At 37.1% G+C, this 25,084-nt stretch overlaps 1 protein-coding gene across 3 annotated transcripts in view; it reads right to left on the bottom strand.

Moving 5' to 3' along the window:
• The window catches only part of MYBPC1 (myosin binding protein C1), a 48,233-nt gene extending 29,711 nt beyond the window's left edge, over positions 1–18,522 (bottom strand). Inside the window, exons 1-13 of one of the 3 annotated variants that reach the window (XM_065665132.1) lie at positions 18,492–18,522; positions 18,094–18,129; positions 16,812–16,847; positions 14,141–14,245; positions 12,014–12,162; positions 11,537–11,654; positions 10,193–10,244; positions 8,435–8,491; positions 4,816–4,982; positions 4,321–4,453; positions 2,717–2,841; positions 1,554–1,659; positions 1,047–1,213 (exon numbers count right to left, since the gene is read on the bottom strand). In XM_065665132.1, the coding sequence (XP_065521204.1) occupies positions 1,047–1,213; positions 1,554–1,659; positions 2,717–2,841; positions 4,321–4,453; positions 4,816–4,982; positions 8,435–8,491; positions 10,193–10,244; positions 11,537–11,654; positions 12,014–12,162; positions 14,141–14,245; positions 16,812–16,847; positions 18,094–18,129; positions 18,492–18,522 (1,282 nt within the window). Of the gene's footprint in view, positions 1–1,046; positions 1,214–1,553; positions 1,660–2,716; positions 2,842–4,320; positions 4,454–4,815; positions 4,983–8,434; positions 8,492–10,192; positions 10,245–11,536; positions 11,655–12,013; positions 12,163–14,140; positions 14,298–16,811; positions 16,848–18,093; positions 18,130–18,491 lie in introns of those variants that run through there. The other 2 variants (XM_065665133.1, XM_065665134.1) reach the window with 2 other exon arrangements.
• Between the last annotated feature and the right edge of the window lie 6,562 nt (positions 18,523–25,084).

Genomic DNA, 25,084 nt, shown 5'->3' on the forward strand with positions numbered 1-25,084 from the left:
TACCGTATGGTGATCCAAAATACCCATGCCCTTACTGGGGAAACTCCATGAGTATTTCCAGTAGAAGAACTAAGCCCAGGAGCATAACTTTAATGCTGTCCCCTCTCTGGTGCTTAGTTGCTGGAGGTAGGGTGTTCCTATCTGCCAGAGTCCAGTAAGAAACCTTCAAGAAGCGAAACACCTGTGTTCCCAGACCTATGCACTAGAAGGATTACAACCCACATTTCCTGTCATCTAACAGTTTCCTAGCTGCTCTCATAGTTCTCCCAGCTGATCTGAGATACTCTGGAGACTTACCAAAGTCTTTCACCACAAGTAGGGACTGTAGATATTAATCTGTTTTGTCAGGCTAGTAGAAAAGTCTGACTGGCCAGTAAGCTTAACTTCACGTACACTAATTGATACTAACTTGATAACAGAACAGCATCAATTGGTTGTGCTTAGGATGCCAATTTGTACAAAAAAGTCAAAACATTATTACCAAAAAAAGTCAAAACAGAGTATTAAAAAACAGTGTATGTTTACATATAATAACCTTAGACGATGGGCACATACATTTAGCTAAAAAACACAGGCATTTTAAAAAGATATTGCACAAACAATGCTAAGGAAGCTACATAGTCATGTGTTTGGGCCTGTGAGTTCAGGCCGAGTGACACTGATGCTTTTGAGCAGTATTCCCAGTTGCAGAACTGCTTATTTTTTCCAACATACTTTTTTTCCCCTGATTTTGATTTAAAAGCCATGGTTTGGCTTTCCTGTGAAAATCTGAAAGGATTAAAGGAAGGTGGATACTTTGCTTGAAGATTTCACTTTGTTGACCTATTGTATATTTGGATGGGTAGCTTGGGTTTCCATCTTAATGGTGTTACAGAAAATTTTCAACCAGGACCAGGACTAGTTCACTGCCTGTTACTCCAGAGTCTAAAGGAGAGTTACTGTTCTGGATTTGCTGCAGAAATACTGGTATGGAGTTAAGTCTCCCTTTAAACCCCCAGGAAAAGGCTTTGACATACGAACTTAAAAGCAAGATGGGTGATACTTACAATCAACCGAAAGCTTAGCTTCTGATTGGCCTCCAGTTGTCATTACTGAGTAAGTTGCATTGTCATTTTTCGCAGCTTCCTCTATGACCAAAGTGTGTTTTTTGCCCTCAACCTTGATTCGATACCGTGAATTAGGATCATCGCTAAGTTCTACACCATTTCTAAACCTAATGGAAACAAAGAATGATTATTTTTCCAGTAGAATTCCCGTGCAAATAAGACTCCCGTAAACTGAAACTTCCAGAGAAAACTTTATAAGACTTAATGCACAAGAAAATGCTAAACAAACTCATCCATGAATTTGTAAGGATAGTTTTGCCATTTTAAAACAGCATTTGTTTGTTTCAACAAACATTTTCATTGCTTTTCAACAATGTTTTCTTGAGATTTACTTAACAATTCTCAGGCTTACTGGTATAGAGAAAGCTGTCCCCATTTTTGCCAACAATTCAAATAATCTGGGGCTTATTCTCAAGTAAAACAGTATGTGTTCAAAGTGTGGCTTACCATTTCACATTTGCGTTTTCCTCAGACACTTCACAGCTCAGTTCTACTCGTTCACCAACATAGGTACTGGTATCCTCCAGACCTTTGGTCACCAAAATCGGAGGATCTTTGGAAAGAATAAATTACTCAATTACAATCTGAGAGAGAAAGCTAAGTGAAAGAGCTTTTCAATATCATGCTATGGAATACAATGCGAATTTAAAATTCTAATATTAGTCTCCGTGCAACTTTTTCTGCTTTTGAAAAGTCATTCCTCATGAAGATGTGAGTAGGAAAAGTGACAAATTAAAAAATAACATTTGTTCAGGTTAATTCCTGCCTTGCATCCTGTTTTATTGATAGTTTGTCCAAGCATATAAAGAGAAGCTGACATTTCCCACTCGTCTCCCACAGAACCCTCTCATAAGGCTGTATTTGCATTAGCTCCTATAGCCCATTATGCACATTAAGATGACCTGATGACATAACACTGTGGCCTGGTTGGTTTAATCCATTCTTGCTGTCAAAACTCAAGTCTACTTACTAGCAAGAGACTGTACAAGTTATCCTATGATATTTATAGGGGCAATGTGATTTGTTATCTTGAATTGTTTTCTGAAATATTTGGTGATTTTTTTTCTCTCACTGTAAGTTTGGCTTTTCTCTTTGTTTTGTTGTGCCATGAATATTACTAGTAACTGTCATCACTGTAGGAAGGGTGAAGAAATGGCCATCTATTCATGGTTTTGGTAGAGTCTTTCCTTAAATCTGTGCAGATGGAATGAAAACTAACTCCTAGAGAGCCTAATCTGAGGGTACTTGAAACAGATCAGTTGGACCAAGAGTATCAGCATGTACTTAAGTGTGATGTTAGGGAAAGGTAACACTATGACAAGCTATTCTCCAAAATGGCTTTAAAGATATGAAAGAGGCTACAGCCTCGTTAGATCCCAATGCACAGTATAAAATCAACCGTAGTCCCATTTCAGGGTTTCCTCTAAATTACTAAATATAGGGTGAGGAAAGCAATGGCCAGGGATCACAGAAATGCTCAGTGCTCCTAAGAGCTGCTAACGCGAATACAGAAGTCTACTGAACAGGGTCATCCCTGCTAATTTCTGTTGCAGCCAAAAAAGCCACCGTGAGTTACAGCAGATAAAATAGGAGCAAGCTGACATAGTTACCTCTCACAAATAGTTCTGTGGAGCATTTCTCATCACCAGCTGTTACATAGTAGCGAGCATCATCTGCCATCGTACAATTATTGATGAATAAAATTCTCTGGTTACCCTTGTGCTCAAAAATGTATCTGTTTAAACAGGAATGCAGCAAAGGTAAATTAGCAAAACTGCTGGTCCTCTTTCATTTTATGTACAAAAGCACTTTAGGGATTATTAGAGGTGGGAATCTTGTATTCTACAAAGAACAGGAAAAATTGCCCTGGGAAGTAATTTCCAAGATACAACAGAGCTATCAAACAGCTTTTGGCAAAAAGAGTTATGGTGTAAAGAGACAACGAGTGTCTTCTGGCTTCTGGTTTGTTGGAAAATCCCAGGCTTAGGTGATATGAAAAAATAAATAAATAAAAATAGAAGAGCAGGCCTTGAAGGAGTCTGAAACTCTAGATGAGTGAAGATGAAAATAACCAGTAACAGGACACCATCCTCATTCCAACACTCTTAACATTTTTGTGAAGTATAATAATAGCTGAAGTTAAGAAGTTAGTATTATGGGTAGGCCAGATGGCACAAGAGATCAGTAATGGGATAGGGGGTTTTGGTAATGGGATATGGAGCCTTTCACCTTTCTGTCACCGATTTTGATCTGCTCCAGGTTTTGTAATGACCAAAGCTCATTAGCATCTGACAGCTGCTTCAGCAGCCTGGTAGAGACACACCAAAACATTCAATCCAGGTCCTTCTACTGGAGAGGTATCCATATAGCTGCCTGCAAGACACTTCTGAACTGCTCATGGCAGATATAGGGGCTAAAGAAAACGTATCCTGATCATTATACATTTTTTTGTCAACTATGAATATTAATCAAAATCCTTCACTGACTTTTGCAGCAATTGAATGAAGGAAATCTGCCCCTTCTTTGTAAGAGGGCTTTTGCTAATTTCTATTTTTTCGCAGGATGAGAGGAAAAAGGTGCTAGGATTTTGTGCTGCTGAGAAACATTTAAACATTACATTGTTGTGCATTACTGGTTGCACGCCATCATTCCTAGCTGTGTCTGACTGTGGAATGGGATTTTCTGCACCAGGCTCTAAAAGCTGGTTGTGCCCATCCTAGGGACTGAGCTCATCTTCCAGACGTTGTTCTACCTGTACTCAAGTGTGTGCACCTGAAAAAACACTTCTTGTAGATAAAGCAAGAGCACAAACCAGTATAAAGGTGATACAGATGATGAAGCAGCTTCTATTAAACATCCTTCCTCTTAGAATCCAAGTACCATAGAGAGATTCTGACCTTTCAGACATCTGAGTGAGGACAAGTGATTTATTTACTCACAGTGGTTCCCGATATTTTAAAAACTACCAAGTAGGATATGGCTTCATTTTTTTTTGTTGAGGATCTTTAATTCTTTTCACTTGAGGCAAAGGAGACAATCTGCTTTAACATTTAGCATTAACATTTAGTAGACTTCTCTGGGTCATGAACAGTGTACCATACTTTGCACATATAATGAAATTCAGAAATAAAATTGGTGCAACCTGGGAAAAGAGACCTGCCAAGGAAATACATGTGTACTCATTTTATTGCTTCCATACAATAAAGCCACTTACTTTGCACTTGGTCGTATTTCTTGGCCATTTTTATACCACTTGAGTTCCACTGTTGGATCTGCGAGCTCCACCATGAACCTTACTTTACCTCCTTTGTCCACCTGATATGCAGGATCAAGACCTTTGGCAAAAGCTGTTGTGGAAACCAAATATTATTATAAAAGGAAATCAGATAACAAGAATATGAATGCTGAAATGACACTGCACAAATCTCATCAAAGCTGTCAGAATACATGCACACAATGTTATGTCTATATTCATAAAGTAGTCTACATGAATCAGTTTATTTTCTAGAAACATTAGAATAAATGTAAAGCTATGCAGATCTGACTATTCTGACCAGTTTCAAGCTAGTAGCTCTGCTTAACTCCTTCCAGTAATAAAGCTTGAGTTGTAGTGTGCAAGCCCCTTTATGTGGGAATGAAGCAAGTTTGGCTTTTTAAGGTGGATGCTCGTTTAACTACTGAACATCAGAATATTCTGCCTTATCCATACCTGCGCTCTTCTTCACTTCCCTGCGCATGCGCTTCAGACGCTTTAACATGCCTCTCAGGTCAGTGATACCATACTGAAAAGCAATCTTCTCATATTCACTGGGATTAGCGTTCTTCAGGAGCTCCCACACATCTACTTCAGGTTCTTCCTCTTGCTGTTTAACCTCCCTAACAGTAGCAAGATAAAAGTATGGGAGAAGAGTTAGTGAGGCTTTATCACACCATAAAAAAGGTGAAGCTGGATCTACAGTAAAGTTAGAAGCGCTTTGATCAAAATTTGAAGGCTGCCATCATATTTTTTTATTTCATTTGATGTGAGTTGAATAGCTCAGAATGACATTCACACATTTCTTTATACTTCTTCAAGGTAAAATTTGGCCTTTTCTGGTGTAATCAGTTATGAGTTTTTATATTGCTTCATTATTATTAAAAAAATACCCAACAAAACACAACAGTGAAAATATAGCACTGTAATACCATATGGGTAAATCCCACTTAAATAGCTTTTATCTGTTGTAACTTTAATGGAATCAGTAATAATTTATGATGGCATCACTGATACCTGAGTCTAATCTGTACATTTCTTAACTATATAAATAGGCTTTCAAATCGTAAGTCCCTGTAGCTTCTGCTGGGGTGACTAATGAAAGGACGTTGAAATCCAAGGGAATTTGGGTCTGTAGTTACACCAGCGCTTCTCAGTTACTTGAAGTTGGCATATGGATAAGAACTGGAGAAATCCACACCAGCTTGGACTTGCAAGATGGATCTGTTGACTTCCATGTTTATCTCAGTCTTAAGAGCAGGAAGTGTTTTCAGAGGCCTGTGTGAGGCATCACCTTTACACAGAAGATTCAATACCGATTTTACTACCTGCAACTCCAAGCTAAGACAGCCAATAAAGAGAAGTAGAATTATTTTCACAATGGCAGCCATTAAACGAGAGAACAATGGAAGCATCCTAAACAAAATTATAATTTCTGAGATTGACAGTTTAGCTCAAAAAAATGTGAACCGCTAGAACAATCCAGGAATTGGAGCAGACTTCATTTTCCTATAAATTCATTAAGATCAGACCAGGATCATTCTGATTTGATCTACTTTGTCAGCACTTTCGAGAACAGAGCAATGAAATAAATATTTGAGAAATAAGAAATGACTGAACTTTGGGATAAGATGCTGCTAGAACAGAGCTCTGTCAAGCCAGATTGAGAATTTTCTTTAATGTATACAAAAACAGCACAGGGGGTCCCTGAGAATCTCTGCGTTGCTGGATGAGAAACTATGGAAAACACTTTGCTGTTTAATCCATAGCTTTTATTAGTTTTCATAATATGCCAGTGTTATTTTAAAAAAGAAAAAAGTGTCTCACTGAGGAATCTTTGAAATACTTACATTGTTATCTTAGAATTACTGGTAGACAATTATGGGTATGTAATTTTATGTTTCTTTCCTTTTACTTTTATCTGTGTTTATGCTTTCTGGAGGGTGACTGTGTAGCAAACACTGGTGTTTCAGTGAGATTCCTTCTGCATGGTAGCAAGTCAAGATCAGCTTGCAAACATATATAAAATCCGACACGCCTATGTCATTCTCCTCCCCAACGTCTGTCTGTTTGCCATGCAATGCCTGTCCGTGCTAAGGAGGAGTACACTCAACGGGAATCAGGATCACATACCCCTTTAAATAGGGCAGTAGCTGAGAATAAGGATCAGTTAGAATATCCTGATTTTCAACCATCTAGAAATAAGTAATTCCAGATTCTTTTTTCCTCTTGTGTAACTGGAGAGCAAATAGAGCAAACCAACTTTGTTTTGAGACCACGATGCTGTTTCTGCTGTGTGTAATGGGCAAGTAACGCTTGATATTTCCTAAGCAGACCTATCAGACCTACCTCTCCACAAAATCACTTTTAGATCTTTTCCCCAAAACTGTGCATTTCATTGAAAAATGTACTTTTTTTAAAAAAGGACCTAAATGTTTGAGTGTTTTTGAGATCTTATGCCTTTTGGAATTTCATGCTGTTACTGATCCGTTGCATTGACGAAGCATAGCCAGTTACAGAGTAGCTTGCTAGGATAAGAACTCGTTTGTCTTCCTGCAAGACCAGCACGAAATTTAAAAATAGGCAGTATATAGACTCTATGCATTTAGGTCTTTTAAAAAAAACATGTTTCAAGTATTATGCACCATAGGTGAAAAGTTCTATCTCTTTCCTTGGTGATATAAGCATAAAAAAGAGAATGAATATACCTGCAACATTGCCTTTTGAAAAAATGAAATGAAAACGTGTATTTGGCTTCATAAAAAATGGATATTACTACCTAATATATTTAGCAATCTTATTCAATTAAGCTCAGAATTATGAGGTTGCATGTCAGTCCCTGGAGCAAGGAGGTGATGAACCAATTTGACCAGTATCAAATAATGGTGTTAAAAACTAGAAGTTTGCTTTGCCCATTCACCACACAATAGGCATACTATGTTTATAGGGCTATACAGTATTTTTCTTACAAAACTTGTGAGTTCTTGTTAGTGAAGTGATAATGACTCTTAAATTTTCTTTCCACAAAAACACCAAGACCTGTTACATGCAACATTCTGTTACATCCCACAGGCAGTCAGGAGAACTCTCATGGTAAGTTGTGTTAGCACGATAAAAAGTCAAACTGAAGATCCTAATTAGGGATGAGAAGATTAAAAACCAAAGACCTGGTGGATATGAATTGGTTCAGGTAATCTTTTCACTGCCTACTTATTCCTTCAGCCTTTCCTTTTTGCTTTATTTACTTAAATACTGTCCTCACTATGATAGCCCATGGGCCCATCGTTAACTTTTTATGTAACTAGTGGTAGATGAGATAAAGGCTCTAGTTCCTTTTTGAATTTTCTGTGGTCAGCTGCCATCGGTTTCTGTGGCATATAGAATTTCTGTGATAAATTTTTAAAAATAACAAATTAACAATCTTGACCTGTTAAAAGACTAAACTCTGTTTAAGATCTGAGGTAGCTGGAGGCGTAACTATCATAACACCATATTTTCAAGGCAAACTAGAGAAACACACATCCAAGTTTTTCTCTGTCCCAACATTTAAGTTGGGTAAAACACCACTGAACTTTTTTGTACACATATTGAAAGCTTCAAAGAAGTAATATCAATTTCTATGGTTTGAAATCATGATATATGATTTTACATATCAGGATGCTTATAAAACCACATTAAGATGTATACAAAGAGGTAAATTTAACTCTTGCATTTTTTACTCTTGCACCAGACTCAATTTTCTGAACTGCTCATCCCAGTGTAGGAAGTTGTCCCCCTCTACTCTCCATGCAAACACAAAAGAAATAGCAAGTAAATGAAATGTTATTGGTCTCTTTAGGTTGTGGCTCACTTTTTATCCAGTGCACTCAAATCTGAGGTTTGTTTTCTGCACACTTAAAGGTACAGTTAATTAAACATTTGCAGATCATACTATGAGACTGATAGTTAGAAACACTGAAAAAAATGAAAGGTAAGAAAATTCTTAAGAAGTTATTAATGCTACACCTGACTCTTTCTGTGTGCGAACCTAATGGTTTGCAATCCACACCTGCTCACTGCATCACTTGGTTCTCACCTACGTTTCAGGAGACCACTAAAGTCAAGTTCTCCTGCATCTTCTTGTCCTTCACCGCTGTTATTAATAGAAAAAGATCAAATCTTTGTTTAATACAATAAGACTTAGACAACACACATTGCAAACACTCTAGACAACACACATTGCAAACACTCTAGACAACACACATTGCAAATGCTCTATATGTCTCATATAGAATCATAGAATGATTAGGATTGGAAAGGACCTTAAGATCATCAGGTTCCAACCCCCTGCCATGGGCAGTGACATCTCACACTAGACCATGTCATCCAAGGCTCTGTCCAGACACACAAATTGTATAAATCAACACAAACTTGTATCCTTTTTCACACAAATTCTGTTTCCTTGGGCACTTGTGAAAAATAACACAAAGGTTTGTATTGCTTGTTATTATACTTTGATGACAAATTTTTGTAACGGCATACATAAATTTGCCATGATTTGTGTTAGATTTCAGTAACAAATAAATGTAAGCTAGTCAACACAACGAGCTTTTCTTCTCATTTCCATAGTGTATGTGTATGAAAACAAAGGGTTTGTGCTGATCTTTTTCTTTGAAAGTAAAACAAAGATTTGCATTGCTAGCTGGTATTTTTGACAATGCATAGCTGTGACAAATACTGATGCATTACACTTAAGATTTAGCCTTTCTCTAAATGAAAATAGAAATCAATTAAAAACCAAAGAAATAGTACATCATACATATTTTATGGCCAGAATCACAGTCCTGTGAAGGTGCATTTCTTTCTATAATGTGACCTTAAGAAGTAATACCTTATAAAGCACATATAGACTAAAGAAATGCCTTTAATATTTGTAAAAAGGGCAAAGTCCTGCAAATGTTAGGTCAAATGATGCCAGTATTTCATCCCAGATTTTGCATGCAAGGTAATCATCGATAGTCAGAAAGTACTTAGATATCCTCATCCGCTTGTGCAGAATGGATGTTGCAGGTTTTTTAAGATATGCTGAAGAAAGGAGTGCACCTTGAATGTATTATCTTCTGCATTTACTCTTTAAATCAAACCCCTCTAAACAAAAGCAGTTACTTCTGAATCACAGCTTTGCTTGTATGCATAAATTAACAAATTTTGTTTATGCTCTGAATGTTTGTAAAACATTTTCATTCTGAATATTTCTGTCCTTGAAAACAATTTTTTCAATAATATATAAAAACATCTATACTATTTTGAATAGATAACAAAACTTGAGACACAATGCTTTTATCTTACATCCACTGCAATATATTATAGTTTTCCCATAATGATGGCCCTATTACACAGCTTTTTACAGTACAATAACATAAAGCCAGATCCTATCTCCTTGAAATCAGTGTGAATTTCCTCTCTGCTTTCAAGGACTGAGGCCAGGAACTTTCATATTGTCACGGACAGCTTTCAGGAAACATAATAGAATATTTTAGTGAATGAAAATAAAATTTTAAAAACCTCTAGAAAAAGAACCATTTAATTGCCTTAAATAGTCCATATTCCCTTAAAGCAACGATTCTGTAGTTTCACAGTGGAGTCTATAATATCATATGTACTGTACACGTGTTGTTATCAAATTCATTCTGCTCATTACCAACTACCCTAAACCCCACCTCCTTAACCTTTACTTACAAACAAAATTTCTTAAAGCACTTGATACAATTTCCTGCCAAGACTGATGTGAGTTCTATGCATACTACCAGCATCCATTACTGAGGAGCTTCATAGAACCACTGTACGAAGTTACCTTCTTTTGAAAGCAGATCTGATGTCAATGGATTGGGCAGCCTGGGAAGACTCTATGAAATAACAGTAATACAGGAATTAAAAACTTAATTTGAAATTAATGTAATTTATGCAATCAGTGCAACTTGTCATATGGAATTTGCTCAGTGTCCTGCTTAATGACCACCATTTGTGCTGCTGCTTTGGCAGTAAGTTCTGATAAATGCAAAGCTGTTCAATGCTAAGCTAAGTTTAGTTAATGCATTTCTCTAAACTACTTTTTGTAGTTCTGCATAGATCTCTCTCAGTGGTGCTTCTCTCTGATCCCCTTCCTGCCTATACACAGGCTTTGGCCTTTTTGTTTTCCCATTCCCTATGTTTTCTCTCCTGGTGGCGTCTTGCACTTTCTCAGTATGCTCAGCATCAGAAGAAAGAAACAGTCCTCTCTGCAGCTGCTGACTAATTTTGACCCTCAGTGCAAGGATGAATCCCTCTCGTGTGAATTATCTATTTGTGCAAGACTGAATCAGATTAAATGGTGATCCATAGCCAGGGAATGGATGCAGCCAGGTTGGCCTCTGCCTTGCTGACCTCTGAATACACACTTACCTATGCCCCTCAGGCTGTCAGTCAGTTGCCAAATGCCCCCTTAACTGTGACTGGCTTCCCCTGACTGGTGAACAGTCTGGTTTAGACCATTTGGTAGGCATGTTTATAAGGGTAAACAACTAGTTTGTCCTCTGACTGCTGGTCCTGGAATTTTGGAAGACATCCATCTTTCTCAGTCTGCTCATGCGGGTATGTGTGCACTGTTGTGCTGGCAGAACTGCTCTCAAAGGAAAAGATAATCCTGTGTGTTGAGGTTTGCCAGAGTAAGACCTTTTACAACACAGAAGTAGACAAAGGCACTGCTCTCCAGTGCTCTCCACGTTTTATTAGTCTTTACTTTGATGAAGAGTGAAAGAAATAGCTTTCTGTAGTATGATCATACCATGACTGATCAGAGTGCAAAGCACTGGCAAGCCACGAGCACTCCATGTCCCTCTGTTCAGATGCTGCCAGATGGAGCCTTTCTGAATAGCCTAAGCCTAGCTCTTTGTCTTGTGTGCCAGAGCCTGACTTGAATTCAGTACTAGTTTTATCCGCCAACTTTCCTAATTTTTGCGCAAATGTCTCACATGCTATCTATCCCAGTGTTCATTTAAACAATAAGTTGCAGACACTTTAGAAAATTCCTTGAGCACTATGCTAAAAAAGTTCATTGTAAGCATTGCTTCATTTAAAGTTTCTGAACAAAATTAGGTGGCATTTCAGGTTAAAAAAAAAATGTCTTTATAAAGCCTTACAGACACAAATGGAGTCTTACCAGTAACTTCAAGGTCAAAAGAGCAACTATCAAACTTGTCCTTATAAGACACTTCACAGCGATAGTTCCCTGCGTAGTTTTCTTTAGCTTTAATGATATGCATCTCAAATGTGTGAATCTAAAAATCAAACATCATTGTTCATTAATGTGAGGGTTACATTTGCACAAAGTAGAGGTTAAAGGATTAGTCTTTCAGACCTAAACCGGGAGCAAGGAATAACTTGAATAAAGGGCTCTGGAAAGAAACTGCAACCCAGAAATGGCAATGGAAAACTTTGTCTTCTCCACCACTACTTGTCCTTAGTGGGGAAAGCAGAAAATTCTGCTTCTAAGCAGGGTCAGAGATCATCCCTGAAAACTGCATGGAAAAGGCAGAGTTAGAAACCACTGCTCTTGAATTTCTACCTGTTGTCTTAAGCTGACCTTTAAGCTCTCTTTGGAGCTTTGCCCCATTAAGAAAGAAAAGCAAAGACACACCTTAGTGTGACGCTCAAATGACTCTTTCAGCTGCAGGTGCTTCCCTGCTTTACTGGCCAGGTCCATCCATTTTCCTTTGAACCACTTAACATTTGGCTTTCGCAGGAGATCTTTGGCTTCTACTTTGGCTATAAATGTAATATTCCCACCTTTTGAAAAGAAAAAAAAAATAATGCAGTCATTGAGGAATGTGTAGTCACATCTGTACAAGTTTCTTTTACTACTGCTCCATCCAGTCTCCATCTGCTTGCTCTACCATGACAGTAAGAATCGGAGTCACACAGGCTATTGAAGTACTGCAGTCTTATAGAGATTAATGATTTGGGGTCTGGAATCCTTCTGCCCATGTTGACGTGTACCTTGAGACACTGAGAAGCAGGATAAATTAGTTGAGGCATGTCCTGGGTTTAGCAGTAGCAGTCAGTTTTTCTCCTTAGTAGCTGGTGCAGTGCTGTGTTTTGACTTTCAGCTTGGGAACAGAGCTGATAACACCAATGTTTTTAGCTGTTGCTAAGTAGTGTTTACTCTGACTAAGGACTTTGTGAGTCTCATGCTGTGCCAGGGACGAGGGGAAGCTGTAAGGAAGCAGAGACAGGACACCTGACCCAAGCTAGCCAAAGGGGTATTCCATACCACAGCACGTCATGCCCAGGGAGGTAACTGGGAGTTACCCGGAAGGGCACGGGCTCTCTTCAGGGAGGTCGAACTCATTCGGTGGTGATATTGTATTCTCTTCTCTTGTTATTTTCTCGTATTGTTATTATCATTGGTGGTAGCAGCAGTGGTTTATGTTATACCTTAGTTACTGGGCTGTTCTTATCTCAACCTTTGGGAGCTACATTCTCTAGATTCTTCTCCCACCCCTCCAGGAGCAGGGAGAGGGGAGGGGGGAGGAAAGAAAGAGGGAGAAAATGGGGGGGGGGAGTGAGTGAACGAGATGTGTGGCTTGGTTTAAACCATGACAAGGCAAAACTTCATGCTCTTGTGGGTAAATTGTTCCCAATATTTGGATTTCCTTACCTAAAACAAGAACAGGTATGCCTAGGCTACTAAGCAGTTGTAACATGAATAAACTCCAGTCTGGAAAAGAAAGCCTGGAGCTCTTCATGCATTTCTATTATCAATTCTTTAAGCTGAGAAGAGAGGGGAAGAGCCTTCTCTAAACAATAATTTGGGAATAATAGAAGTTACCTTAATTTTCAGAACATCACTTCCCAGTCCCTTCTGAGTTTCCATTCTAATACTCATGTGCTCCAGGGAAGAATAACTCCTTACATTTATTTTCTAATTATATTCTCCCCAAATGACAATTTTATACTCAGAAACTGATAAAAATAATAGGCATGCATAAACGCACCCCACCCCACCCTCCATCTGACCACTTAGTGTATCCAAGTGCAGGACAGACATAGATATCCTGTACTGAACTTCTCACCATTGCTCCTACCCTGCATAGGATGCAGCTACCTTACCATGATAGTATGGGTAAGGAGTGCAGTTTGGAAGGGAACCTCCTAACCATCCCCATTTACTGTGCTCTGGTTCACAATATGGAAAGTCCTCACAGTGCTTGAACTTGATTCCTCTAGGGTGAAATTAAAATCACAGATGTGCTTTGAGTGTTTGCCAGCTGTGCTCCAGCTGGTCATAGGTCCACTGGACTAAACCAGTGCTAGTTCAGAGCACATCCCCCAGAATGGTTACAGTGGGGGTGACCCTATCAGCTTCCCTGCAGAGCTGCTCCTATTAGTCTACTTGCTAATTTACACACAGCTGTAGTGTACAGAGGTTGACCTGGCAATCTTAAAGCTGTGCTGCGGGCCTTTGGGTAGATCTTCCTGACATGTCAATGACAGTACAGCCAATAGCATTACAATAACCAGCTCTCTTCTCCAGAAATTATACCTCTTACCCATTGTGCTTAGTAAACTATTAGATTTTGAGCTTGTCTTGAATTAAACAATTGGTTTTTGCTTCTCTTTGAGAAGTAAAGTTCACATCCAACTACAATCTGTTTCAGCTGAGGGTAGAAGCTGAGTGTTACAAGAACTGCCCATACCTTTCCTGCCTCTGCCTCAGTCCCTGTCTCAATGTGAGTGGCTTTTGATTTTGTTTCTAAGCACTTACCAACGCTCACTGAACCGCTCTGAGGTTTTTCAACGAATAGAGTGGACATTTGGGAATCATCGCGTTTTTCTGATTCTTCTGGAGCTCCTTCTCCAATAGACCATACTAAGATGCAGAGAGAGAGGGAAATGTTAATCATCTGAGTAGGTTTTCCTCCCTCTAAAATATACTTACCTGAACTTACTGAACTCTCTAACCCTATTACCTTTCTCTTCAGATGTCCTGAAAGATATGTAAGTTTTTGTTCACCCTGACATCCACTGCTTGGCTGTCACATTGTGTACAGTTCCTGCAAGAATGCTACCTCTGTGGTGACAGAAAATGAAACTATCAGGGAGGAAGAGAGGGGAACCTGATCAGCCAAGATGAGTACTGAGCAACTTGAATGGCACCAGCATTCAACCATGAGTGCTTTACGGAGGAAATGCACAAAGGTCAGCTCTTTGTTTTTCAGAAGAGATAGAGGTTCTGAAAACACAAACAGCTATAAGCACAAAAAACCACATATGATGTGCAGTGTCAGTGGGTCTCTCTCAAACCCAAACTCAGTCAATTGTACAAGCTATTTTTTATTCTTTGTCCTTAAAATAAGGCAGCGATGAAGCTTACTGTTGAACCTTGTTCTTTTCTACCATGATAGAAACAGAAAGTTGGGGATCAGTCAATGCTGTATCCTGCCATGTGCATTGACTGGTGTCCTACAGAAAAAGTTTGTCAGATGGAAATGATTGTATTATGTGTTCAGACATAGCATATTCTCTTCTCGACATTGGGATTTTGGAACTGAAAAGGAGCAATCGTACTGAGAGGAGCAGCAAGTGAGCAGTTTCCCAGGGCAGAAAACAGTCTTAGCACAGCTGTTCATTTCTGGTCTTTCTGCTCATCTGAGCAGTCCTGGCTTTGTGCTATGCAGTTATATCTCAGGCAAAATACATGAAACACCATTGCCAAAGCTGATTCTGAATAGAAAAGACAGGGAAAGCAAGGCAGCAATCTTCTGTCTGCTGCCTGCTCCATTTCTGCAGAAAGGCAAAGCATGTGTCCCATTTTCCAAACAAGAACTTGCGGAATCCAAATGCCACATCTCCTTTTTCTGAGGAGTTATTGCAGTGCACAGGGGAAACTGAGTAAAGCCATTGTTGCCATGGTAGTAGTGAAGAGCAGAGCAAATGTGGAAGTGTACAGCTATAATTAACAAAGCTATTGGTCTCTTTCAACTCAGAGCTGCATCTCCCTTGTTCCACTTGAGCTTCTTGTTTCAGAAGTGAAGGCAGATTTTTATAGCGTATCCAATGCCCTTTTCATTTTGGTTTCATAACTAGCATAAATGAGGAACCAGCCACACAACACTTCTCCCTTAGTCAAACCCTGGTCTTGAAATTAAAAGTTCCTTTCCCTGCTCAGTATTTTCTGTAAAAAATCATTTTCCTGAAGTCAGAATTGTAGAGGTTACTGCTACAGGAACCTTTTTAACTCATGAAGATTTCCATCACTCATGAATTCAATGCAACTTGTGACAACAATGGGAAATGCAACCAAACTGTTTTGATTATCCCATACTCTTTTAGGAATTTTTAAAAGATACAGAAATGCTAGATTGCTTTGCTAGGAAATCTTTGCCTTTCAATCTTTCAGTGAATTATGGGTGGTGTACCTAACACATCTGTGTATGTTTGCTTGTACAATATTACAGGTAAAGACATTCATGTATATACACACATGTATATACACATATATGAAAACATATATACAGACATACATGAACACAAATATATATATAGATGCACATCTATATATACTCTCTCTGTAATCTGCATGTTTAGATTATGCCAGTATAACATGGTAGTATATGGAAACAACGTAAGAACAAATGATAGTTACTGGTATGAATAGAATGAGGTGACACTGCTCGGTACAGGACCTGGTCACATGCAGTAACCTAACACATCACAGGGTGAAATGGAAAAAGGATATTAATAAAAGGAAGAAGCTTACATAGAGTCATTAATTCGGTACCACATAAAATAACACCTAAATATTATCATCACCTTTAGATATTAACATTTTCCTATTTATTAAACAAACAGAACAAAACGTGGGTTGACGTTGGCTCAGGGGGCTGGCATAGACGGCTATGCCAGGTCAATAACCATGGTTGAAATACCTGCTGCTCATTTTGTTCCAGAGGCTGCAAATCCTGAAACCACAAAAGTGGGTGTAGTATGCGTTACCTGCCAGGGTAGGAAGAAAGAGGTTATGACTTCCTAAGTTTTTCCCACCGTCCTTTGAGCTGTGAGAAGAAGCCATTCTCCTACAGTCTCCTGGGGCCTGTGTGTGGGATTCAGGTAAGCCACTGTCACCCTGTAGGCTGAGGAGGAAGGCAATAGCTGCGTATCTATCTATATAGAAGTAAGTATAGATAGATAGGTATGTATGTATGTGTAAAATACTGATACATGTCCTGTCTTGTACAGCAGAGCTGTCTCTCACTCCTTATTTAGCTGCTAGAAACCTATTTGATTTGATACTTAAAAACATTTCCACAGCTATAGTTTGAGGCTGTATAAACAATGAAAACAAAAATCAATATTGTCTTTAAGACTTAAAGTATTAAGAATAATTGTATTAGTTAATTTTGGAGGGCTTCATCATGTTTATCAGGAGATCTCACCTGAATCTTTTCTTTCTGCTGGCTTAGACATCCCATCTGAAAGGGAAGAGCAATTTAGATGACACCAGCTCAGAGATCACAGCCTAACCTCACTGAGATTTAAAGAGCATTAATTCTTCATGCAAGAAGACTAGACTAGATATTTAAGAACATACCCATGAGGAACTACTTGAATACCAGAAAAAGGAAGTGAAGAGCTAAGAAAAAAACTGGGAAATCTTTTCCCCTTTCTCTAGAAAATGTAAATTAGTTAAGTTAAATTCCCATTCAAGTTTTCCTTGTAGTAGTTCATGTTTAGAAGGATTCCATGAGGCCAATGTTTTTTCATGACTTGTGTAGTTCCAGAAAATAGACAAATTTATTTTGTTCAATGTTTACCTGAGAGGATAGTACTTTGAATTATTTAAATATCCTATTTATTTATGTAGGTTGAGCAAAATAATGATAGTTAAAATGACATTTTAGGGGGTTGTGATTGCAATATTATTTATATATTTAGTGTTTACCAATCAGGTACTCTAGTACTGTAATGTACTGCCACTGACTTTACAGATAGTGTTCAGGCCGAAGTTAAAAATGCAAATTATTTTTTGGGAGAAATCAACAAAAATTTGATCATTTAGGGGAGTAAAACATAAAGCATATTTTTCACTTGAAACACTTCAACGTGTTTTCTAGTGTTCAAAACTCTGTTTCATTCAGTTTATTTTTTAAAATCTTATTAAACAAGCAATGGAGAAATTCTGCCTAAGTCACATCAATCATGATGGACCTCTGTGCTGTTGCTCTTCTTTTACTGACAGCAACCAAAGGCATTTTATCTGCCAGCTTAGCAGCAACAGCTTGGAGTAGTATGTTCAAACTACGTTGTAGGTCTTATGGCCTAACGCGAGGTGATAAATAATTATGTGGATAAAACTTTTCTGAACTCATAAGGCATCTGTTTAATTTTAATTCTGGAATTTTCTCTCAAGACTAACCTCAAAAACGCATTCCATGTCTGTTGATAGAAAAAAGACAAGGGGAGTTGCTTTCAGAGCTGCAAACCAATATTTTACCTTTATTTGGCAGTCCTTCCATAGGCCTCAAGTCAGCACCGGAAAGAACCTTATCTGAAGGTCTTGTACTTCTGAACAGAGTTCAATTTAATGTAGGGCACTTCAAGAAACTTTTTCTCTAATTAGCCTGAGTTCAGTCTAACGGTTTGAGCTCTTTCTTCATTAATAGTCAAGAGAAAAGTACATACATACATACACACACAAAGCACTACCACGGTCCTAACCTGCTGGTGGAGTACTAACTGAAGTATCATCTTCATCTGTGAAAAGAAATACAAATAAAAAGGTACATAAAGAACCTGAAAGCACAGAGGATTATCTGCTTTCTAACAACTACGTGAAAATGTAAAACCTGCAAAAGAAAAGGAAAGAAATCATGATAGTCAGGAGCATTCACAATGGAAGCTTCAAACTGATGAAGAAAGCTTTGCATAATTCAGTAGCTGAAATGGTAAACCTTAATGTTTCAAGCAAGTAAAAGAAAAATGAGATGTGGAGAGGGATCTATTATTAAATCATGAGTTTATATGAAAGCTGCTGAGTGGTTCTGTTTGTTAGAGATGTAATCCACAGTAAATACAAAAAAAGCCACAATGAAATCAAGGTCAATCACATATCTGACCTGAGGAAGATGCCATTTCTCTGATGACCATGTCTGCAATTAAAATGTGCACCATATATGCATTCAGCGTTATTAAATCAAGATATGCAACATTTAAAAACAGAACCTTATATTTATACCTTGTAATTTCCATGTTAGAATATTTAATTAAAATGCAAGGAATAAACAACTAATTTTTCCTATATTACAGCATAACAAATGACAAAAGTATTGCCGTTACATTGGGTTTTACTTGTAATCACACTAAAAGTTGACCATCATCGGGTATTAAACCACTATAAGCAACTGTTATTCAGGTATCTTAAAATGCTTAATCTCGTACAGCACATTGAGGTACATATTTATATGAATTAAAAGTGTGAGAAAAAAAAAGTGAAACTGGAATTAGACCTGAAATACTGTAATCATGATCATGAGAAAACCAGAATAAGTTAAAGACTATTTTTACAAGAGTTTTCTACATCCCTTTGAATTTTCAATGTTCACTAGAAACCTCAGAGATGCCAGTTTCTGATAAAAATATGCAAAAAGTCTTAGCGTCTTAAAAGCCTAACTAAAAAAAGAGCCAAACAAAAAAACCAACATAGCATTTGAAGAGCTAGAAAAGACTAAACATATTTAGGATTTAATACATACGTACTGTAAATATAACATGTCTTTTGAACAGTATCAGAAAAATCATCTGGAGAACATTTCAAAATTGAAAAGACAGTTGAACAAGAACAACTTTGGAAAAATATTAACCCACCTTCATAAAGATTTATTTTGGTTTTTTTTTTTTTTAATTTTAGATTTTGGTTTCCAGAATCAAATTTAAACTCTGAAATTACTCTTTGATTTTGACTTTAAAGTTATAATTTGTCTATATTTTCTCAAGGGCAAATGTAGTAACTATGATGAAACCACATCTAAAATATAGTTACATTTCTATAAGTACTGATAATATTGTTTTGTGTTTGCTTATCCACTGAAGGCTAATTGAAAGTCTGTTAATAGAATTTAACTACTTAGCCATAGCGTTTTACTCATTCCTTTTCAATGATTCATCAAAATTCTTTCTAAAAATCCCTTGGGAGGAGGATGTCAGTTGTAAAAGGTAGACCTACACATGAAGGATTAATGTGTTATCTTGCAAAGATGATTTCTTATTCACAGCAAAAAAGTAAATTAAAAATTCATTTAGTGCAAGAGTTCTCAGCACCTGCATCATCCAATGGCATAAGCAGATGATGATGTTGATTTTCAGTGAAAGTACAGTAGTGATGAAGTCATGTCACAAGTTTTAACGTACTGTGTTGACAAGTAAATGAATGCAAGGCTATGTAATTCTACTGCAAATCATTCTCCATATTTCATCAAAGTAAAAACTGTGCTTTCAGTTCTTTTTGTTGATGATATTATCATTGTGCTTGGCTTGAAGAGGTATTCTTCTGGCCAATATTCTCTCTGGCCAGAAAAAACGTAATTAAGATCAATCAACATAAAACATTTGAAGTTAGGCACCCTACATGGTGATGTATGATAATCACATTGTTGAAGGACTACTCTATTTGACTTGTTTTCTTTAAATATTTGAAAAACTAAAACAACAAAAAGTGTTATTTTTGCAGAGGGATTGTTGGGGTTTCTCCTGGGTAATTTATAATTTTTCAGATCAAATGTTCACATGGAACATAAACCAAACAAACATTTCAGAAGTATCAAAATAAAAGCACAGTTGAATGTGCTGTAAATGGAGAGAGTACAAAACCAATATATGCCAGTTATAAGAAATGGGTAATTATCAGCCCATTACTCCTTGTATCTCAGGCTTCTAGGACAAAATGAAATGACTACTGAATAAATATGAAAAATGGTTCAACAGCTATAACCAATTTTCTTTCAGTGATGAATGGCTGTTTAACTTAATAATAAATTCTATTTAAAGATAACAAAAACTGCAATAACATCAGTCCTGGCAGTAGAACTATGATCATTAGTTCACAGTCCGTATCTTCTGCAAGTAAACTTTTAATGGAATGTGTTTAGTAATCTGATGTGTGACAAGAGCTAGTTAAGAAGAAACACTTCTTTCAGCTACTCTACAGAGATTTTTGTTCTTTGGCTTCTATTCATCTGTGGCACATTTTCGTTAACAAACAGGATATTTATGTTTATTTCCTTGTATCTAAATGACCACATTAACTGAGCACTAGGTCTCTCAGAGCTCCAGCAGGAGCAGAGTCTTATAGAATGAAAGAACACTTCCTATCTCAAAATTAACTAATGTGAAACTTCTTTATACTCACAGTTAGTGTAACCTCAGTATTAAAATTTCTGACTGCTGACACAGCAAAAGTGTAGAAAAATCTGCTAAAATATAAATAATAACTTCTGATTTATATATGAACTGCTGATATCAAGAATTTTATATTTCATACTTTCCCTTGATTTGAAATCCACCACACAAAAATGAAAGCTGCTATTCTGCCATCAGTCATGTTGTTGATCAACTTTGCAGAAGTGGCAAAATCACAGTGATCTATTATTTTTCTTTTCTATTTTCCGGTTGTTTAAAAATAGACTTGAAAGCCTTGTGTCAGCATCAAAAGCCTGATGCTACACAATCTAATATGGGAATTTTGGAAGTGACTCCACTGGAGCAGCATCTCAAACTTGATTTAATCAGCTAACAGAGCTGGTAAACTTATTAGTCTTTTTTTTTTGTTTTTGTCTGCTCTTGCTCGCTGACAATGGGAGCTGGCATGAGAGATATAGCAAAGTGGTAAATGATGCAGAGATACTGTTTTGGAACTGCAGGTGTCTTCAGAGTGCTTAACATTTATATGTGCTTCCTTACACTGGAGCAAGTGTTCCAATCAATGGAGGAGGTAGGAAAACACCTCAAAGAGTGAACCTATGTGTTTGTGGTACATAAATAAATAAAGAGTAACTCAACCAGCTGGCTGAATCATTTTGATTTGTGTTGAAGTTACTGAGCACAGTTTAATCCTTCTGAGACTAAGTTTAAAATTTAGTTGCCTCCAATTGCCCATCTGATTTTCAAAGAGCATTCAGCGCTTGGCATTTTGGGAATGGAAAATGAAGTACATTTGTATGGTGATGGAAGTTTTAGTAGCGACACGAATGGGTAAGTGAAAGCTGGGAACATAGAAGGATGGAACTTGAAAGCATTTTAGTAGATGGTTTGATGGAACCTAGAGAAAAAAGTACCACTAAAACATGCAGAAAAAACATGAGTGGATGTGACCTAAAAAGGAATGAGCAAATTTGATGCTAAAATTCAATTATTATTCCAACAAGTGGGAACACTTTTATAACAATATTCAATCCATAAGATAATGCTAAAATTAAAAGCAAAGGAAGAAAAAATTAAATTGAATAAGTATAGGATAACATAGTAAATTTGATGGAGTTGCTGCTAAGTCATGTTTTCCTCTGAAAATAAAAGGGAAGATCATATATATCCTGAATTCTTAGGACATTATTTCAGATAAGTTTGAAACTAGAAATATTATAAAATATTATTTTATGCAAAGATTTATTTTTGCTATTCTGAAAGACTGTTTTACAGAAAAATAACCAGAAGATAACAAATAATTTTTCACACTGTCTGCCATTTATTAACTTTACAGTGAACATAAAGGAACATAAATACATAATTTCACACAGACAATAACTACTAAACTAAGCAGAACAGTAAAACAGACACACAGATAGGTGTACTTTATCTTCCTAACTTCTGCTGTTAACTTTGTTCTAGAAATGAGGTGAAAATTATGGACTACGTGGTTTATGTGGACTACCAAGCTTTCTTTCCTAAATTCCAGGTTCCAGGGCATCCTGACTTTGTGGCAGAGAGGGGTTGTCCCAGGCTCCTACAAGGTGCTGTTTTTTATAAATTATCAGCAAAGAGGTTATAACTGTTATGTAACATCTTTATATAACTCTTATAAGTTATATAACTGTTATAACTGCTGACACACAAGCATTGTAAAATCACCATTGAATTTGGATATGAAATCTTTCGCATCTCATTCCCATTCAAGGAAGTACATGAATCTGAAGCAGCACCTGTTTCTGAAGCTACAGAAACAGTTTTTTAAACAGCTTATATAAAAGCTAACATTTAGCTGGTTTTGTCCATTTCCTTATGGAACTGCTCATTTTCTAGTGTAAATGATTTTGGACAGATTGGAAAAATTGAAACTTTTCCTATTTTGTGAATTAGGCTCACCATTACAAAGATTTTCTTCTGGCAAACAAGCATGAAAGAATCACTGTAAGCAAATATACTTTCCTTTACTTGGTGACACTCTGCAACAAAACAAGAGCTGATAGAAATAACTGCATTATACTTAATTGAAAAAAAATAATAACTACCCAGTGTCTGGCAATGACATCTACATTGCCTTGCAGTGATAACAGTTTCAGTGGAGTGTGGCAGAAGGTCATTCTTTTCACAGACTTTCACTAGGATTCTAACTGAGGCAGCTGCTGCCACTGTAGTCTGAAACTGGAAGCACTTCCCATGTTAGAATCTCAAACCATTTTTTGGTAGCAAAATCCTCCTAAAAAGGGGAAGCACCAAGAAAACATTTTTCCCCCCTAAGGAAATACCTGTACTCTTCACTAAATCCAAACCAGAAATACAATAATGTATGAAGAGATAACAGAAATATTTGATAAGATACCTACCATGTTTTCTTTTTTATTCTGTACAATGTAGAATTGTAAGCAGTGGGGAAAACACCATTCATGTTCAGTTTGGGAACAAACATTATTGTTGTATCAAAATTAAAGCAAGCAAAACTAAATGCTGGAATAGCTTGAGGCAAGACCTTCATCTTCTTTCCTATCATTAGGCATGCAAATTATTCCTGACTTGTGTTTCCATTACCAAGAAGACAGATTTGATTACTCACACAAAATTCTGTGTGTCAAAATAGTTGCTTAATGCAAAGTTAGCTGGCAAAATAACATGCACTGAATCTTGGTTCAGCATTTTTATTTTCAAAAGAGCGTGTGAATCACACACTCTCAGCGTTTATATTTTGACTTTGCTGAGAAAAATAGCCATGCACGTCTTTGCCAAATGAATCTGCAAGTATCGAGTAGGCATCCAGTTGTCTAAAAGGCAAGATTTTGTCTGGAAGAGACCAAAAGCCAGAATACATTTTCAGCAAGCCATTTCTTGATTTGCCATGAACATGAAAAAGTACAACCATGCCAAATCGAAAGCAAGCATTGCATCAGTTGTAAGTATATTTTGGTCTGCGTTAGCCTTTTATCAGAAAGAAGAAATTAAAAAATATTATTCATTTCAAAATGAGCTGATGAGCAGTTTGAATTCTACTTTGGCATGAGTACAAACAGGAGCAGAATTTGGCTCAGTTGTCTCAAAATGTATTTTTGTAACTGGACGAATTGCCAACAGAGCTGGAGTCTAATCTCAGAAGCACAAAAAGATATATTAAAATTGGACCTGATTTTTACATGCATTGCTAGTTGAACAGCTGTGTGTTTGTTCACAGCAGACAGTCCTCAAAGATATTTTTCAGAACTTAAACAGGGGAAGTTTAGATTGGATATAAGGAAGAAATTCCTTACTGTTAGGGTGGTGAGACACTGGAATCAGTTGCCCAGGGAGGTTGTGAATGCTCCATCCCTAGCAGTGTTCAAGGCCAGGTTGGATGAAGCCTTGGGTGGGATGGTTTAGTGTGAGATGTCCCTGCCCATGGCAGAGGGGTTGGAACTAGAAGATCTTAAGGTCCTTTCCAACTCTAACTATTCTATGATTCTATGATTCTAACTTGTAATGAGCTCAGCTGCTGGGCTTCCCAATGAGAACAGAAAGCTGAATATGTGATTTCTTTTTTTTTCAGATGAAAAAAATCTATTGAACTTTGCTGAAAGGTAAAACATACAATATCAAGTTTCTGTTTTAGAATAGAATTAGCTTAGAATGACAGTAGGAGATTGTCTGCTTTATTTAAAAGCTACCAATGTGCATAGGATCAGAGTTTTAGCAAGCTTAGTCAGTGTCAACTTCCAGGCTCAATTAAACATCACTTTCTGCTGCAAACTTCTGAATTAAAGCTCAAGCAATCCAGCATCAGAACATGATTTAGGAATGTTCTCTTTACTGCCCATTTTTTAAATATGATTTTAGACTTACCTTTATCCTTTCCAGTTCCACCATCCTGTGGTGTTTTTTGTTCTGTGTAGGAAGTACAAGTATATTTTTGAGAGGATCTTAAAGTAAAGAGAAAAACTTACACAGCATTAAAAAATACAGGAATATTCTAGGTTCTGCTAGTATTGAAAAACCAAAATTAAAAAATTACTGATATATCTGTATATGGAATATACAGTTAAAAACCCATGAAACATTTTGCAGCTCTGCATATCAACACATTTTCTATGTTTTGAATGAGTAATATAAGATTGATGTTCCTGTACTCAGTGGAAGAAAAATACTGGGTGCTTTAGAAGTAGGAATTGTTAGTCCGCTGTTCTCAGGCTTATTTGCAACAGCCTTTGAAATAAGTCACATACTGTTAATTTGAATGGAACTGGATCAGACATGAAAT

Source organism: Lathamus discolor, chromosome 1 (genome assembly GCF_037157495.1).
Source record: "Lathamus discolor isolate bLatDis1 chromosome 1, bLatDis1.hap1, whole genome shotgun sequence".
NCBI classification, from domain to species: Eukaryota; Metazoa; Chordata; class Aves; order Psittaciformes; family Psittacidae; genus Lathamus; species Lathamus discolor.